A 17,873-nucleotide genomic window follows, 5' to 3' on the forward strand; every position below is an offset into this window, starting at 1 on the left:
AGGCTCATAAAATTAAAGTCTGTTGAAGAATGAGTGTGTAATACAAAATAATCTTCTGGGACATCTTTATTTCTGGAAAACTTAACTTGTGAAGACTAGAAAAAGAACACGTTGTTAGGATCGGCACAAAGTTCACGTTCAGTCCCTCTTAATGACAAAATATTCGAACGAGGATCTTTCGCTGATTCTGCTAGTTGTCATCAACGGTAGCAAAGAGAAAAATGAGACGTAGAGGAATGAAATGTTCTCACTGCAAACCTTACAAGATCCATACAGAGGGCTTGGAGCTCTGCTTTTTATGAAACTTTTCTTCCTTTTTTTGAACTTTGAGATTTCAGCCCTCTCCTTTGTTTCCAATATTACCTGCCCACGTGCACAATTCCTGAATTTCTCTGGAAGGGGGCATTTTCGTCTTTGCCATCTCATCTGGCTTTAGGCTTCCCTGCACAGCGTGTGCTGGTCCACTAGGTGTGGACGAATTTCCAGAAAAGCTGCAGTGTGTCTAGCCCCCACAGGTTGGGTCCTAATCTGTTTCTAGGCTCTCTCTCCCCGACTGACACCTAGCTGGTCTCCCCACTTGGCACGGAGCGTGAGTCAGTGGACGCTGGAATATTCGTTCGGAAAAGCCATGAAAATGTGAGCCCAGGATTGAAGGAAACTTGGCTCGCTTCGCCCTCCGAGCAGGCGCGCCGAGGTTTAACATTTCTCTCAGATCTTGTTCAGCGGCCTCATCCTGGGACCGGCATTTATGAGTCATCGGCTCTGTGGGTCACATGGCCAACGTGACCAAAATAAAGTTTCAGTATTTTAAGCCGCTAGAAAAGGGGACAACGGAGCACACCAGGGGCGGGGAGTGGAGGGCGGGCACGGGCGGTCCGGGCACCCGCGCGTGGGGCCGCGCGGCGCGGGCCGAGGGGGCGGGGCGCCGGTGACCGCAGGGACGGGGGCGAAGGGGCGGGGCCTGGCGGGAGGCGCGCCCCTCCCCCATGGCCAGCAGCGACGCCCGGACTCTCGGGCCGAGCGGCTCCGGAGCGCGGCGCCCGGCCGACCTCAGCCCCGAGGCCCCCCGGCCCCCGCCGACCCTCGGCAGCGGCAGGCTGCGGGATCCCGGAGATCCCGCCGCGTCCTCCACTGCGACCGGGACCCCACGCGCCGGCAGCGGCTTCCCCGGGAACGTCCTTCAGCCCCGGGAGCACGCGGGAAAAGCCCCAGCGTGCCAATGAGCAAGCGCCTTCCTCATGACGGTCACGCTCGGGGGCGGGGCTTCCCTTCACTGCCCCCGAGTTCCGGGAACCCCCCTTGATTGGTCTGGACGGCCTGGGAAACACTGTAGTAACGCCCAATCAAGACGCCACATCGCGGCCTCGAGGAAATATTCCGTGTCGGCCCCTTCTTGAGTGGACAGTTCTTTCGAGATCTGGCCACTGGGAAGCTTTGTTTAGGTCTGGAAGGCGGGCTTTCCTGGGAGTGGGTGGGGAGGGGGCGTTGATTCTTGGCCAATCCTTTCATTCCGTTGGGTGGTGACCAGCCAATGGGCCGGATGGATAGGACGCTCCTCCCGGAGAGTAGTGAGACCTCTGGTGCGGGGCGATTGGTCGCGGGAGCGATGAGTGGCAGCCTCGCGGCCCAACGGGCGCAGTGCGTGGGCCGCGGGGCGGGGCCAGGGCGGGTGCGCGGCGGCGGCGGGGTGGCTGGGCCGGCGGCGGCGGCGGTACGAGGCGCGCGCTCGGGGTCCCGGTCGCGAGGAGGAGGAGGATGTGGCGCGCGGAGGGGAAATGGCTGCCGAAAACAAGCCGGAAGGTAAGAGCTGGAGCGTGAGGGGCCGGGGGCGGCGCCGCGGGCGGCGGGACCCGGCCCCGCCGGACATCCCGGGCATCGGTGGCGCCGGGCGGGAGCGCGGGGGCGCGGCGGCGGCGGCGGCGGCGGGCGGGCGAGCGGGCGCCCCGGGCCGGGGAGGGGGCGGCGGGTGGAGGGGCGGAGCGCGGCCGGGTCCTGAGGTGACTCGCGGGGCGGCGGAGCGCGGCGCCGCACACCCCCACCCGGGGGCGGGCTGGGGCCGGAGGGGCGGGGGGCCGGCGGGCGGGGGCCGGGCCCAGCGAGGAGGAGGAGCCGGCAGAGGGAGGGCCGGCGCCTCCCCCACCCGGACCGGGCATCCCCGCCGCTCCCGGGCCCGGCGCGGCCCCCGCCCCCCGCACCGGGCTCGACGGGGGCCGCGGGGCGGAAAGTTTATCCGCCTCAGGCCCCCTCCGGCCCCGCGCCCCACTGCTCCGGGCCAGTCCCCGTCGGGGCACGGCCGGGGCTCACCCTCGCCGCCCCTGCCTCCCGGGGGGCACGGCCAGGCGGACTCAGTCCAGCATCAGCCTCGAGCCCCGTGGGCGCCTCCCAGCGCCGGCGGGGGTCCCCGCGCTTCTCCCCACCAGGGGGACCCCCTCCTGCTGAGCGTCCCCGGGCAGAAGGGCCTCGTGTGACCCCTCCCCCTCCCCTTCCTGGGAGGGGGCCTGCGCAGCATCCCCGCCCCTGGCAGTCGTTCTCCTCCTACTCTTGCCCCCTCGCAGCCAAGAGGGTGGGGTCTCCACACTCGTTTGCCCTTTACCTTCTGTGACCCTGATCCTTCTTTGGCAGAGGGGTCCGTCTCATACTCTCATCTTCTGTGGAATGTTTTGGGGCCTCCGCACACCATCTATTGACCCTTTTGCCAGGACAAGGGGACTCGGGCTGCCCATGTTCTTCTTCCCTCACCCGGTAGATAGTGGGGGCCTGTGCAGCTCTGAAGTCATTTCTAAATAGGAAAGCAGATACTTCTTACAGATTATGCACACTGTCCGCACACTTTCCTGGGTTAGGGTGAGCTCATTTCCTGAATACCGTTTGAGTTGCCCTCTTTTTCTTAGGGGGGAAACTGGACCTTCCAGGGCGCCTTTCCCCATTTGTTTGTCTACCGAAACATGTTCTCTTTCCTCTGAGTTCCTTGTCTAGGGGAGGGTGTGTGCCCCATCAGATGTAGGGCAGGGCTTCCATTGTGCCCAGTACTTGAGTAAGAAGGGGCCACGGTAATTGTCCCTCAGACATACTCCTATGTCTGAGAGAAACAAGGGTATAATTTTGCTTCCAGTTTTCTCTTGCTTCTTAGGTGGGGGCAGCATTCACCAGTTGACACTATGCCACCAGGAGGAGGGTCGTGTGCCCTTGTTTTTTGGTGTTTTGATTACTGTCTTCTGTGCAGTAAGAACCAGACTTTGTACGTCCTACATTCAAGAGTCTTCGAACCTTCCCTGGAAATAAACTTCCCTTTTCTTTTTTAAGAGGACTCGTATCCTCCTTATGGTTTCTGTTTCCCAGTCAGCCATATTTAGTGAGCCTGTTACCTTGACTTTTTCTGATTTTCTTAAATTGTGTTCCTGTTGGCTGGCTAAGAAGAAGCCATATGCCTTTCCATCCAGAAAAGGGAGTGTAGATGCCCATGTCGCCCACGTGCCATTCGGGAAGAGGTTGCTATTGTGCTCCTTGTTGTACTAGAACCTTCCTTTGGCCCTGGTGTTGTCTCTGGTGGGATCCAGACATTTCTTTTGATCTTTCGATCTTTCAGGCGAAGGGGAAATTTGGATGCTTTCTATTTTTTGCTGTTCTCGTTCTCTTTATGGTGAAAAAGATTATCATGATGCTATGCATTTGTTTACATATACACACATGCAGGCATATATTCGTAGATGAAATCACATCCATTATATGTGTTCAGAAAGTTAGAAGGGTTAGGTGATCACCTATACATTTTGGGTATATGTGGGGACCTTGATGTGTAAGAATAAAGATATATATTACTGTGGTTGGTAACTCTTCAGGCCTAGAAGAATCAGAAGACTCATTGATAAATGGCCAATTCTTACCACTCTTTCATTTGTCATTTGTACTGTACTGAATAAGCAGAATGACATCCTGAATGTTCACCAAGTCCCTGAATACACGAAGTGTAGAGTGCTTGCTGATGCACATCAAAACTTAGGCATTCTGAATTTAGGGGCAATATTCTCTGCTTATTTCTTCCTGGGGTTTAAAGTTCTTATCTTGATTTCTTTACTGCAGTGTCGGGGAAAGAGATCTCGTGTATTTTGGGGAAACGATAGGAGTGGGTGAGAAGAATATGTGTTTCTGTGACAGAACTAGGAATGAATGGCCATAAATATGTCGCTGTTTTATTTTGGCCATTTAAATAATTGAGAGAAGTTGGGCACATTAGGAAAAGGTACCTTTGGAAAGGCCTGTGACACTTTATGAAGGAGTGGGAGGGATTATTCTCCAGGTTTTTCCTGAGTGTCACAGTTTGTGTATTTGGCATTTCCCCTTGGCTCTGGGGCAGGGGAATGATTTGAGCCTCGTCTGGTCCCTCACTTCCTTCTCTCACTAAGCTTGGAATGGTTGCCAGCTGCTGTCACTCAGCAGCAAAGTCTTACTTTTTGAAAGGCTTAGTTCGGAGCCTCATCCTCGCCAACAAGCTCTGTCAGGCTCTGAGCTTTTGGACCTTTAAGCACTTTTCTAGTAAGGAGACTCTCTCCACCTGGATTACTGAGTAAGGAGACAGGGTTATCTGGAGAATTGGTCAGCTTTAGGCTTTGACTTCCAGACTTTGCCCTTCAGTTAATATTGAGTTATTCAGTGGGCATAATATTCATTGACTGAAAGTAGCGTTTTTGACCTCATTTTCCTTTTTTTTTTGGTTTTTAAAATTTTTTATGCTGTTTTTATTCTGTCTGTATCTATACCCAGCTTGATGGAATCGTGTATTTTCAGGGTGTAGCATTAATGACCCTTGGAAAACAGGAGTTGAACACCTGCTGTATGTGTTGAAGTGTGCCCAGCAGAGTCATCTCACTTCCAGTGGTGGATCCTTTCCTGCCCTTCACCGTACTACTGACTGCCTTTTGGAGTTTCTCCTGCTAACCGGGGCGCTCCATACAATGGGCAGTGGAAGGAAAATGGTAACGGTTGGAGGGACACACTTGAGGTTAGTGTGTAAAGTTAGGTTCCTTTCTTTGAGTTTAATACGGTTGTGCTTTCTGTGTCACCCATCCCCGTAGATTATTGGAGATCAGCTTTTTCCTCTTCCTCTTCCAGTGCATGGTGTTCTCCTGCAGTTAGTCAGGCTAGATGGGTTCTCTTAACTACTTTTCTTTTTCACATCTCTCTGCTAGAACTTCGCTCTCTCCTCCCCTTCCCCTTTCCCCCCTAGCTTTTTGGACAAGGTTGGGTGACCCATGGGACATCTCTTCCCTTGTCTTCTTAAAGACCTGACTTACCCTGCATCTGGGAAATGTTGGGTTGCTCCATTTCATCGTTGAGTAGATTCAAAATGTTGACGTGTACACAGCAATCTCTATTCAAGGTCAGATTTTCCTTTTCAAAAGAGTAGGGCAGCTCTTGCTTGCTCTTTGAGACATATATTTATACATCCTGCTTATCCGCATTTTTCCATTTCTGTAGTTTTTAGACTTTCCCCCTAAAATAGCTGATTCTTTAGAGTCAGGTGACATTATTTTAGTTCTCTGTTTATACTGGGTGTAGCCTATGTGCCTGGTGGGATTATAATTCTTTCTGGCTGATTTTGAGGTAGCCCATCTTGTGGCTGAACATTTTTCCCACTCCTTCATTACTTGGGGCCATTGTTCGTTTCTCATTTCTTTTGGTTTGGGGAAATACCTGTTTGTGTGCAGTTGTACTTCTTTCTGATTTCCTTATGGAAAAAGCAACAGAAGGTGATGCTCATGTTCTCTTCCTTTCCCCTCATAGTTGTTCCTGTTGCCTCCTTTGTGGGACCTTTGAATTTGTCCTTTTGGTGAGAAGTTGTTTTGACATCCATATTCCCATCACTGGAGCACATTCATTCCAGAGACCTTTACTGAGCTTCTCTTATGTGCCTGGATCTGTGGGGGTTATGTGACTTTTCTTGAGACCATAGAGGTCTTGTTAGCCTTTTAGTATGAATGACATTTCAGGGTATCTTGTGCTTGTCTTTTTGTATATTCTTGTAAGGAATTCTTTACTGAATTTTAACTGTTTGGATTGTACTATCTGATTGAGCTTTTCCCCCTCCCTGCAGGAGTAGGGGTGGTGGAGAGGGTGGAGGGCGGATGGGAGAGGTATTTGACAGCTTTCCTCAGACTGTGTAGGGGGTGTGTGTGCGTACAAGAAAGTAGTCAACCTTCTTTCTAATTGTCTAGGCATAACTTTTAGGTCATTTAGATATATCGTTGGTTGGAATGCTTGTTTAACATTTGAACAGCGGCGTACTAGGTATTGTGTAGAACATAAAATCAGATGTATTCTTTGTATAAGGAAGTGATAGAAAAATAATTTTCTCTTATGATGAACTGGTATGTTTCATAATATCAGATAGTAAGAACTAAATGAGCTGCTATTACATTTTCACTGCCAGGAAGTGTTATATCTAAATTTAATGCCTAATTTTGGTGACCATTCTTAGGCTAGGTATCTGGTATAATTATCAGATTTATTTATTTATTGTGTGACTTTTAATACTTTATGCTTTTTAATGGTAGTTTATTTGTGCCTTTCCTTTTTTTTGATAAATAGCCTCAGATTATTTTTGGATGTAAGTTAGGTGTACATAATGATGACAATAATAACCTGAAATGTACTTTCTCATTTCCTCCTATAGTAAATCAGATTTTCCCTCCACGATGTCTGTAGAAACCAATTCTGCTAGTATTTCACTCTTAAGAAGAACTCTTGTTTAGGATCGTTGCAGTATGTGGTTTGGCAGTGTCCTTTATTCTTGTGAATATGTGATTGACTATTTTTTGTGGTGACAGGTGATGGGTATATCTTTTGTATTTCCATTATAACATATCATTTTCTAAAATGTTCTGTATCTTCTAGAATCACTTCCCATGCTCTTTTTTTTTTTAATGTTCTAGATGACTTACATTCTACCTCTCTGTATTTGCCACATAAAGAGGTTTCTTTATTGCCTTTGTCATCATTATTATAAAAAAGTATTTGTAGATGTACTGTATTCATAGCCTTTCTATCATTCAGTAAAGAGGGGTGCCCACCGTTCTGTTGTTCTGTGGTAAGAGGCAGTGTTACTTCTTGTTTCCCACAGGATAGGGTAGAGGGGGACTTAAGTCACATGGCAAGGGTGATATTAGTATTTGTAACTGGATAGCCTCCTGGGGTGAAACACTGGGTCCTTCTGGCATCTGGGCCTCCCCATGTAGGATTTTGGAAGTTTGTTTTTGCTGCATTTAGCCAGCTTCCTTTTGTCTCTTTGGCTTGATAATGGTAGATTTCTTTGGGCAGAGCCAACAAGTATACCACTTCATCTGGGGCCTGTATTCACGAGGGTGTGTGGGGTCCCCTAATGTTACTTTGCCCATTATAGTACTATCTTTAGCCTTTGTTGTATTTGAGGGTGAGAGTAAGAAGTGTTGTTGCTCTCTACTTCTTTGTCCATATGACATGAATAAGGGTGCTTGGTCATTCACTCTGTTTTCCAGTTTATAGTGTGTAATCTATTTTTCTTTTCTTTTTCTTTCTGAATACCTAATAAGGTTCAGGATATAGGGTGGTCAGACACTATCAGATGCTTATATTTTGTGCCGTCCATGGATGTAGCATCCATCAGTTTTGTGATTTAGATGTGTTTCCATCTGTCATTAGAAAGAGGGGCTTGTAAACATATAGATGGTCTTCCACCCCATGATATTTGTCATGTATTTGTAAGAAAGTGTTTCTCTGTATACTGACAAATGGACAGCAGTCTCTGATTTTTTATATGGTGGGACAAAGTAAGGGTGTCTTTTTTTTACCATCAGTATGCTGACTGTGTATTTCTAAGATTGTATTGCATCTCTCTGCTTTAAACGCCATTGCTTGTAGAAGGTCATGGGCCTCCTTATGTAGAGATTGGTAATGCTTCCTGAGCATTTTTTTAGCTCATTACCCTGGACTAAAAAAGAAATATTGTGTACCCCACTACAAAGAGAGGCCAAGTGTCAGCCACATTACTTCCTTTTTCATTCTTTTTTTAGAGGATTGTTTATTTACTTTCAACTGATTGACATATCATAAGATGGAATGACCAGAGATTTTTTTTTCAGTGGTTCTTCTACATTCACCCCAATGTTTTGCTCATTCTTAATAGAGTTGCATGTTCTCTTATACACGAGTTCTTTGCTCATTTGCAAAAATACAGTCACATTTTATTTTATTTTTTTAAGATTTAGCCAGGCCTTTCAAGTCATGTAACATATCCTTTTCTGAGACTGAGCTGACTAGCAGAGAGTGACTGTGAAGGAGATGTGCTGGTTTGGGGCTGTATTCCTCACTCGGTTCTCTGCAGTATGGTTTTGTAGTTACAAGTGCACAAAGTGACATGCCTTGAAAGAAATGGTTGGGACTGAGTTCTTTTTTTTGTTTTTTTTTTAATTTTATTTATTTTTTTTCCCCCAAAGCCCCAGTAGATAGTTGTACATCATAGTTGCACATCCTTCTAGTTGCTGCTGTATGTGGGATGTGGCCTCAGCACGGCCAGAGAAATGGCGCGTCGGTGCGCGCCCGGGATCCAAACCCGGGCCGCCAGCAGCGGAGCGCTCGCACTTGACCGCTAAGCCACGGGGCCGGCCCAGGGACTGAGTTCGGAACAATCTTAACCATGTTACTACCTGGAGACTAATTAAGTGGCATTACTCTCATCACTAATCTCACTTCCTGATGTCATCTAAAATATCTCCCCCTGCCTTCTCTCCAAAAAAGAAATCCAAAATTGACAATCATAACAAAATCCCCCAAAAAACCCACGAAGGCCAGCTCTGATTGCTCCTGTCCTACAGTTCAGCCACTAGCTTTGGACATGTTGCTTAATTGATACTTTTTGTATATATAGTCTTCAATGCGGTTGACAAGTGAAAAGCCTTTTGGAACACATAACATTCAGTCATTTAACAGACTACTCATTGTCTCTCTTATTTTTTCCTTGTCAGTTACCATAAGGTAAGATTATGTATTTAGTCACTTAACAACACTTGAAAAGTGGATTATTTTTCCTTCTTTATTTCCACCTAACCATTGGAGTGAGTACTGGAGTTTATCTTCTCATAATAATAGTAAATTACTGTGTCCCTACTTTTGTGTTCAACATCTGTGAGAAAATGGGGAGTTAACTCCGAGTAATGGCAGTACGACTCGTCAGGACTCTTGATTGTCTCTCTGTAGCCTGTACAGTATCTTGGAGATCATTTATACTTTCAGCTAAATCTAGTGTCTGTAACAAGTGATAAACCAGATATTTAAGTTTATTTAGTCTTTTCTACAGTATACATTTCACAAGATGTATCTGTGTGTTATGTTAGAATTGTACACAGATACAACCAGAGATGCTCCTGCACTAAAAAACAGAAAAAGGAAAAAACAAAGCCTTTATTTCTGGTTTTGATCTTTTTTTCTTTCATCAGGGTTGATTTAGATTGCCAGGAAGCATTTCTGAAGGTATAGAATATAATCAAGAATTAATCTTTTTAAAACTTAGATTTTGTTTTTAATCTTTGTCTAAAAAGTCATTTCTGAGGATATATGTGCCCCATTGGATTTCTGGGGCACTTGGATATCAAACCACTTGGAAGCAATAAAAAGAAATTGGTGCAAAGTGTGAAATTATCAAATAGAAAGAAAACAGTTGCAATAGTGAAGAAATTACCCATGTATTGTTAAAAATAATCTGAAAGTGATGACTGGAAGTGTAAATTCAGATATTCGGTGGAAAAATGGAATGTTGATGTGGTTATCATGTTGAAATAGGCACATAGACCTAGTGTATAAAGAACACTCCCCAAAACGGGGATGTTTAGAAGATAAAGAAGTTGATGGAATTGGTTATTTTAAAGTGTTGTGTTTTTTTCTCTTTTTAAAAAGTGATTGAAATAAAATAACCCTTCTTAGTGAAGAAAATGTAAACTTTAGTGGAAGTTCAGCAGAATGAAACATTTAAAAAGATTGAAGATAAGGATTTTTTATTGCGAATCCACAAGGGGGTAGTGATGTTCTATCAAAGATATTTGTGGTGGAAATGTGAGATGATCTCTTTTAACATTTAGATTTACAGATAAAACTGGTATGTTTGCATTTTAACTTAATAAGGTCTTCTTTTTAAAATGTTTATTGGCAAAATATTTATTGCTTAAATTTTTAAAAAATCCATTTTGGGTGAATGGCTATTTTAGGCTATATGAATGGTAAAGAGGACAGAATGTCCTTGTAGTTTTGTGCTTTGGTGAGGTTACCAAGGCTCTGAGGGTCATTTATTTTCGAAGAATATAACAATCTTAAATTTCCTGGGAAACATTAGGAATCTAGGAATCAGTTTCTTAAGCGTCCTGAATGAAAAGATTTTAGTAAGTTGTGTCTAAACTTGACAGAAGTTTCTGTGTAGTGTTAGTTGTATTTTCACTTCTGCCAAGAGATGAAAAATGTGAACAATCCACACCGATAGCGGCTTTTAATAGTTCTAAGTAAATCAAATTTTTATAATCTCCTTTTTTATTAGTTTATATTACATCATTAGATAAAAGCATTTTTTCCCCTCTCACATAAAAATTCCAGTAGCTTGCCTGAGGTCACTGAGTTCCACCCAATTATATTCAGAGTTGCTTAAAATTAGGCGTGGTGTGGCAATGTCAGTAGTTTTCAATGAAGACCTAAAACTATATTATGCACTCTTTTTTGAATGAGATGGCACATGATGGGAGAAAGATTTAAGGCAGAGATGGGACTGTGTTCTACTTACTTAGAGACACAACTCACCATATCTTTTAAGAATTTTACTTTTAACAACAGTATGAAACTTCCATGGTTATGCTTGTTTGTAGCATATGCGTTGTGTATTTTTCATATTTGGTCCAGGGAAAAGGTTGTTAATACAGTTTTTCTCTCTCTGTCTCTCTCTCTCTCCTTCCCTTCCCTTGTTCTGAGCAGGGGCTTTTTCTGTTTCATCTCCTTCACTAAATGACTGGTGGTTTAACATCGGTTCTTCTTCACAGACTCCCCTAAGCTCTGCTGGGAGCTGAACTATGACGTCAGCATTTTCATTCATGAATTTCATTCTTCTCAATCTCTTTTGGTGTTTTGTATTCCTGAGCTGACTTCTGGCACATGCACAAATCAGTTTACCATCAGTCAGCCCCTAAATCAGCGATAAAAGGTAAAACAGAAGATAAGATACTGGAGTTGTTTTGATAGAGCTCGAGTTGCTCATGCTGATTTGCATCAGTGTAGTTTGGACAAGGTTTCTGGTGAAACAGATTGAAACCTAAAAACAGTCAGTTTAATTATCTCATGATTTTGTGGATCGAGCTGTGTTGTGAACATATTGACACTACATTTTTGTTCTCCCATGAAGTTCAGAGTGCTATGCTGTAGCTCCTTTGTTTTAAAGTAGCGTTTCAGTTGTAATTTGACTAAATTGGAGGATTCTACTTTATTTCAGAGAGGTTAGGCCTGGAGATTAAATTATGTTCTATTCAGATTACTTTTGCAATGCATTTGGATTTTTGGGGGGAGGGGCATTTTGTTGCTCTTGAAATATTTTAAATTTATTGTTTGATACTTGTATTTTCAATATGTTTTGTTGTTATTATGTAACTAGCATAGCATTCCTTGTGTTGGAGTTAGGTTTCATCTCCTCTAGGTTGTACACCCGTGTAGCTGTTGACTCCAGTTTCTTCTCCAGGGAGGTCACTGCTTGTAATTTAGTACTGCGTGAGAGCAGTTCTTGAAGAAATCTTATTTGGAGTTTTCCTCTGCAGGGCCGAGTTTGAGGCCATCCGGCGCATGGCATCTTTCGAGCCTCCTGTAGTTGATGAATGGTGAGCTTTAAAAAAGTTCATTTTCTCTGCTTTCTTGGGTTTTTTTTTGGCTTTCTAGATATTTAATTGCCAAGAAACATTTAGAAATAAGATGTGTTATATTTAGAAGTCATTTTAGTTCAGTTACAATTTATGGTTAGAGTAGATGATTTGAAATGCAGCCATTTTGATTGATACCCAGTATTACTTCTGAGATGACTTTTTAAACCTCATGACAACTCAGATACCGTCTCTTCCCACCCTTAGATGAAATGAGAGCTTTGTGTTGTCTGAAGGGGAACAGAGATGTTTGTTTGGTCTCTTCTTTAGCTTTGTCTGTTAAGTAGGTGTTCTAAGAAAAACATAAGAGCAAGTAGACATGAATAAGCATTTGAAGATGACTTAAATGATGTTTATTATTTTCTCTAAGAACTAAATTGTTTTAAAATTGTTTAAATGTAATTTCTAGGAAGGAATCTAATTGTAAATAGTTGAAGAAAGGAATATTTCATGGTAGAGGGTCTCTGTAAACATTTCCTAATTTTCAAAACTATGTACCACTGTAGGATTTATGAAAAGTTACAGGTTTTGATATCATATTTCAAAATGTTGAGAAGACTAGCTGTAGTGTCAGCATTATCATTTTTGTCTTACCCTGAGCCAAACAATGCTAGATGAGTCCTCTGGCCATGAAGGCTGAGATTTCCTACGTGGCTTTTAGAACAAGCCCACTGTGATTCCCAGCTCATCCTCTTCTCTTTTTCAGTAGAGAGGAACACTGGCGAACGGGACCAGGGACCCCAGCTAGAGGTGTATTTTCTGCTGTCCTTGCTGCCACTTGTGTAGGTCTGGTGCTAGAAGCCTCTTTCCTTGGCCTCCGCAACTTTATCTTCCTTACTAGATACTATTTCATCACTCTTAATTCTGGCACAGCTTCTCATCTTGCTTTTCCCAGACTTCAGCTCTGCTATAGTGTTAGTTGGTAATAATTTTGAGGGGATTCATGTGTTGGGTAAAGGATTGTCCTAGTGATGACCTCTCAGGTTCCTTCCCATTTTGACTTATGATTATAAGAAAATGAAGTTCAATATATGGAATTTTGCTTTATGGCTTCCTTTGCTGGTATGCAGCTATTCTGTTCTGCATAACTACATCTTTTCTTTTTGAGGTACTTGCTCCAGGTCAGGAATTAAAATGTTGGCTCAAGCCATGTAGGAGGAATTTGAACTATAGTCACTGAGGTGTCTCCTTTCTGGTGTATGTAGAGGGCTTAATTTTTTAGGTCTGTTTAACAATTTGCAAGTGTTTACTTTAAAAAATGTAAAAAATTATAAAAGCTGTTAAAGATACACAGCACAAAAATGTTCATTTTGCTTGGTTATTCCTTATGACACACGTCAGGTCTTTTATTCTGATATGGATGAGAGTTCATAGTTTTGGAAAAATAGACTTAAATAACATGATGACAGATGAAAAAGTGTCTGCTAATCTCAGACTTTTTATGTTTTAGGTAGTATTATTTATATTCATTTAGTTGTAGTTTCTGGAGTTGATTAATATAAGTGTTATTAAAATGTATTGATTGCTAGTAATTCAGTAAATAAGACTCTTCCTATTAAGAAACCTGTGTGGATTGGGGAGTTTTAGCGGGTCCATTGTAATGGATCATATGAGATCTTTGCTTGGGCATACTCCCTGGGTTGTTACAGGCCTCGCATTTAGAGAGGCCTTGAATATAACTTATTTTTCCAGAGTTTCTTTCATATTTAAAGATACTGAGGGACAAGTTAAAGTGCCCAGTGTTCTGCCTTCTCATTTCTGTCTCTGCCATTGTGAAATGTGCTGGCTGAATCATTTGCTTTGACAAAGCTTCTGATGGAGGTCTCTTCCTCATTTAATTTTATTGATAGAGGCTCTTGTGCTTAAAAAGAAAACTATAACAAGCAGAAGGTGGTGAGTGGGTACTCAACATTTTTGAAGTGCTTTCTTTCTTCCTAGGGGTCCTCCAGAAATTGATCATAGATTACTTGACCAAATTCAAGGCCCAGGGATTTATTCCAGGCAGTCTGGGAGGTGAGGAACATCAGTCTTTCTCTTGTGAATCTGATTGTTCTACGTATGACCCATTGTTGCCTGTATAGGTGTCTTCTGATGTAAATCTGGTGATAGCGGCAACATTTCTAACTGGGCTGAGTATCCTTGATAGCTGTTATCTGTCCTCCCCAGGTATTTTTAGTCTCCAGCCTCTGTGGTCATGTCTAGAGGAACTGGGGATGAATTTAACTGCTCTGGGACTGCTCCAAGTCCTTGCGGATGTTCTCTGCCACCTTCTCCAGCCTACCACAATACTACCTCGGATGAGGGTCTTTGCCCTTGTCATTTGATGAAAGAGCATAGACAGAAGTCATTTGTTTAATAAGAATGAAAAAGTCATGATTTTCAGAATGCTTTTAAAAATAAACAATGGTTAGTGGTGATGGTGCACAACAGTGTGAATGTACTTAATGCTTCTAAATTTTATACTCAAAAAGGGTTAAAATGGTAAATTTTATGTTGTGTATATTTTACCACAATTGAAAAAAAAAACCCTCCAAATGGATTCAAAACCTAATGAGAAAAGTAGCTTTAAGGTCCTAACAGTAAATATATGGCAATATTTTCATTACCCTAAGGTGGGAGATTGTGCCTTATATAAAGTGTCAAAATCTCTCTGTCTCTCTGTCTCTCTCTCTCTCACACACACACCAACACAAAAAGTAAACGATGGTAATCAGGCCTTTGAGATTCATTTATACAGAAAGTAGACGCTAGAGCAGTTGATGTCAGGGAGGGTAAGCAGGCCCTACTTTAGTTGGAGCAGTTTTTTTTTTTTTGGTGAGGGAGATCAGCCCTGAGCTAACATCCGTGTTAATCCTCCTCTTTTTGCTGAGGAAGACCGGCTCTGAGCTAACATCTGTTGCCAATCCTCCTCGTTTTTTTTTCTTCCCCAAAGCCCCAGTAGATAGTTGTATGTCATAGTTGCACATCCTTCCAGGTACTGTATGTGGGACGCAGCCTCAGGATGGCCAGAGAAGCGGTGCGTCGGTGCGCGCCCTGGATCCGAACTCGGGCCGCCAGCAGCGGAGCCCGCGCACTTAACCGCTAAGCCACCGGGCTGGCCCATAGTTGGAGCAGTTTTGATTGCAAGGGACACAAGCCACTCAAGTTAGGTTAAGTGAAGGTGGTTTTTGTATAAGAGCAGAAGCAGTCTCAGCCTCCCAGGATGGAAACTGAAGTGTAACTGGACAGTCTGGGCACTGGGCCTGGAGAGTCTGAAGTAGACTTTTCCTCTGGAGACCCCTTGGGCTGAGCTGGGATCTCTTCTGGGACACCATGCCTGCTGCTCCTGTTTCTGCTCGCAGATGAGATTTCTCCACTTACGTGTAGCTTCCTCGTTCCCCCATAACTTTCCTGTAATCGTGACTTGCCGTGGCTCCCGTCGTGGCTCCTGCATGTCCTGACTTGAGTTTCAGTGCTCACTGTCATCTGACTCTAGTCTCTACGGCTCGTATTTAAAATACTCAAGATGAAGAATTGGACTGACTCCTCTTAGCCAGTTGCTTTGTTTCCATAGGCCGGGTGTTCATCCTGGTCACGTCGACTGTGAAGGGGTTGGTTAGGATCCGTTGGCCTGCTGATCATTTAGAGGGGCTTAGGGTGAAAGGAGATTGTGTGAGAAGGGGACCGTAGCAGGGGGTCCTGGCATTTCAAACTGTCTCCATCAAACAGTGTAAACAAAGAATATTGACTTCAGAATGGATTTCTTATGTTCAGTTGCTATAGTGAGTAAACTTTTTGCAGAGAAAGTGTTCATTGTAGCTATAGATAGGAGGCCAAGCGTCCTCAGTCAGCCAGCTGGGTGTGTGTGGAGTAAGTCAGTAATGGGTGTAGTAACTAAGGCTGTGCTTTGAGCAGTGGGGAAGCAGGCAGGACACACTGGAACGAGATGGTCTGTGCAGTCTTTGGCCTATGTGGGTTGTCAGGTAGAATCAGGCAAATTTGGGGAATGTCAGTGTCATCTGACGTTTTCCACAGTTCAGATATTCGGGTGAGCTTCCTCATTTTCCCCCTCGTTGTGGACAGTAAACTTGAAAGGTTGTAAACCTGCATCCTTAGTAAGAAAGGGAGACATTGGCTCAGAAGAGGGGATCTGGGGGGAAGGAAACAGAAAACAGCCTCTGTTTAAGCGTATGGGGCCACCTGTGTGCACAATTGTTTGGCTTTTCTTGGATATATCCTTCCTGCCTCTAATCTCTGGTTTTTCTTGATTTCTCATGGTAGAAGGAGAAAACAATTATAGTCGACAGGTGGAAGACTATGAAAGAACAGTAGTTTGGAGGTACTATGTAAAGGGCTAATAGCCTAAACACCATCGAATTCTCTGAATATACAGCTGCTTAGTAATTGATGTTTCATAGTGATGAAGTTGAGTGTATTCAGAAAAGCAATACTACTTAGTATGTTCTGCTTAACAAAAGAGGAAAGTATATAAGGTTTTAAAGAAACATAACCATCAAAGTAGTTGTTAGTAGTTAAAGGGATTTGATTCCTTTTTTTAATAGTTTATTGAGATACATTCATATACTATAAAATTAACCCTTTTAAAATGTACAATTCAGTGGTTTTTAGTATATTTATACAGTTGTGCAGCTAGCGCCACTGTCTAATTCCAGAACATCTACATGCCAAAAAGAAACCTCTACCCATTAGTAACTCTTGACTTTATGGATTTGCCTGTTCTGGGCATTTCATATAAATGGAATCCTACAATATGTGGCCTTTTGTGACTGTTCTTCTTTCCCTTAGCATAATGTTTTCAAGGTTCATACATATTGAGGATGTATCAGAACTTCATTCCTTTTATGGTGGAATAATACTCTATTGTGTAGATATACCATATTTTATTTATCTGTTCACCAGTTGATGGACATTTGAGTTATATTCACTTTTTGGCTATTATGAATAATGCTGCTGTGAACATTTGTGTACATGTTTTTGTGTAGACATGTGTTTTCAGTTCTTTTGGGTATGTATACCTAGGAATGGAATTGCTGGGTCATATGGTAACTCTGTGTTTAACTTTTTGAGGAACTGCCGAACTGTTTTCCAAAGTGGCTGTAGCATATTACATTCCCACCAGTAACGTTTGAAGGTTCCAATTTCTCCACATCCTTGCTAACACGTTACTGTCTGTCTTTTTGATTATACACATTCTCGTGGATGTGGAGTGGTATCTTATTGTGAAGTGGTTTTGATTTGCATTTCCCTTATGACTAATGATGTTGAGCATCTTTGCATGTGCTTATTGGCCATTTGTATGTCTCCTTGGAGAAATGTCTATTCAAGTCCTGAGCTCATTTTTGAATTGAGTTGTTTGTTTTTTGGCTGTTGAGTTGTAGGTATTCTTTATATATTCTGGATATCAGTCTCTTCTCAGATGTATGATTTGCAGTCCCACTCTGTGGATTATTTTTTCACTTTTTTGAGTGTCCTTTGAAGCACAAAAGTTTTAAATTTTGATTAAGTTGATTGTATCTGTTTTTTCCTTTGTTGCTTATGCTTTGGGTGTCATAATTAAGAAACCATTGCCTAATCCAAGGTCATGAAGATTTACACCTTTGTTTTCTTATAAAAGTTTTAGAGTTTTAGCTCTTACAGTTAGGTCTCTGATTTATTTTGAGTTAATTTTTGTATATGTTGTGAGATAGCTAGGCTTCCAACTTCATCTTTTGCTTGTGGATATCCAGTTGTACCAGCACCATTTGTTGAAAAGACCCTTCTTTTCCTGTTGAAGTATCTTGGTACTCTTGTCAAAAATCAGTGCACCATAAATATGTGGGTTTAATTTTAGAGTCTCGATTCTAATCTGTTGATCTATATATCTGTCCTTATGCCAGTACCACACTGTTTTGATTACTGTAGCTTTGTAGTAAGTTTGAAATCGGAATGTGTCTGTCCTCCAACTCTGTTCTTCTTTTTCAA

At 43.2% G+C, this 17,873-nt stretch overlaps 1 protein-coding gene across 4 annotated transcripts in view; it reads left to right on the forward strand.

Annotated features, from left to right (window-relative positions):
- Positions 1–1,550: 1,550 nt before the first annotated feature.
- Positions 1,551–17,873, forward strand: part of CAMTA1 (calmodulin binding transcription activator 1) — an 864,246-nt gene continuing 847,923 nt past the window's right edge. Inside the window, exon 1 of one of the 4 annotated variants that reach the window (XM_058552798.1) lies at positions 1,551–1,800. In XM_058552798.1, the coding sequence (XP_058408781.1) occupies positions 1,756–1,800 (45 nt within the window). In that variant the 5' untranslated portion in view covers positions 1,551–1,755. The remainder of the gene's footprint in view (positions 1,801–17,873) is intronic. The other 3 variants (XM_058552795.1, XM_058552796.1, XM_058552797.1) reach the window with 3 other exon arrangements.

This window comes from Diceros bicornis, chromosome 13 (assembly GCF_020826845.1).
Source record: "Diceros bicornis minor isolate mBicDic1 chromosome 13, mDicBic1.mat.cur, whole genome shotgun sequence".
Taxonomy (NCBI): Eukaryota; Metazoa; Chordata; class Mammalia; order Perissodactyla; family Rhinocerotidae; genus Diceros; species Diceros bicornis.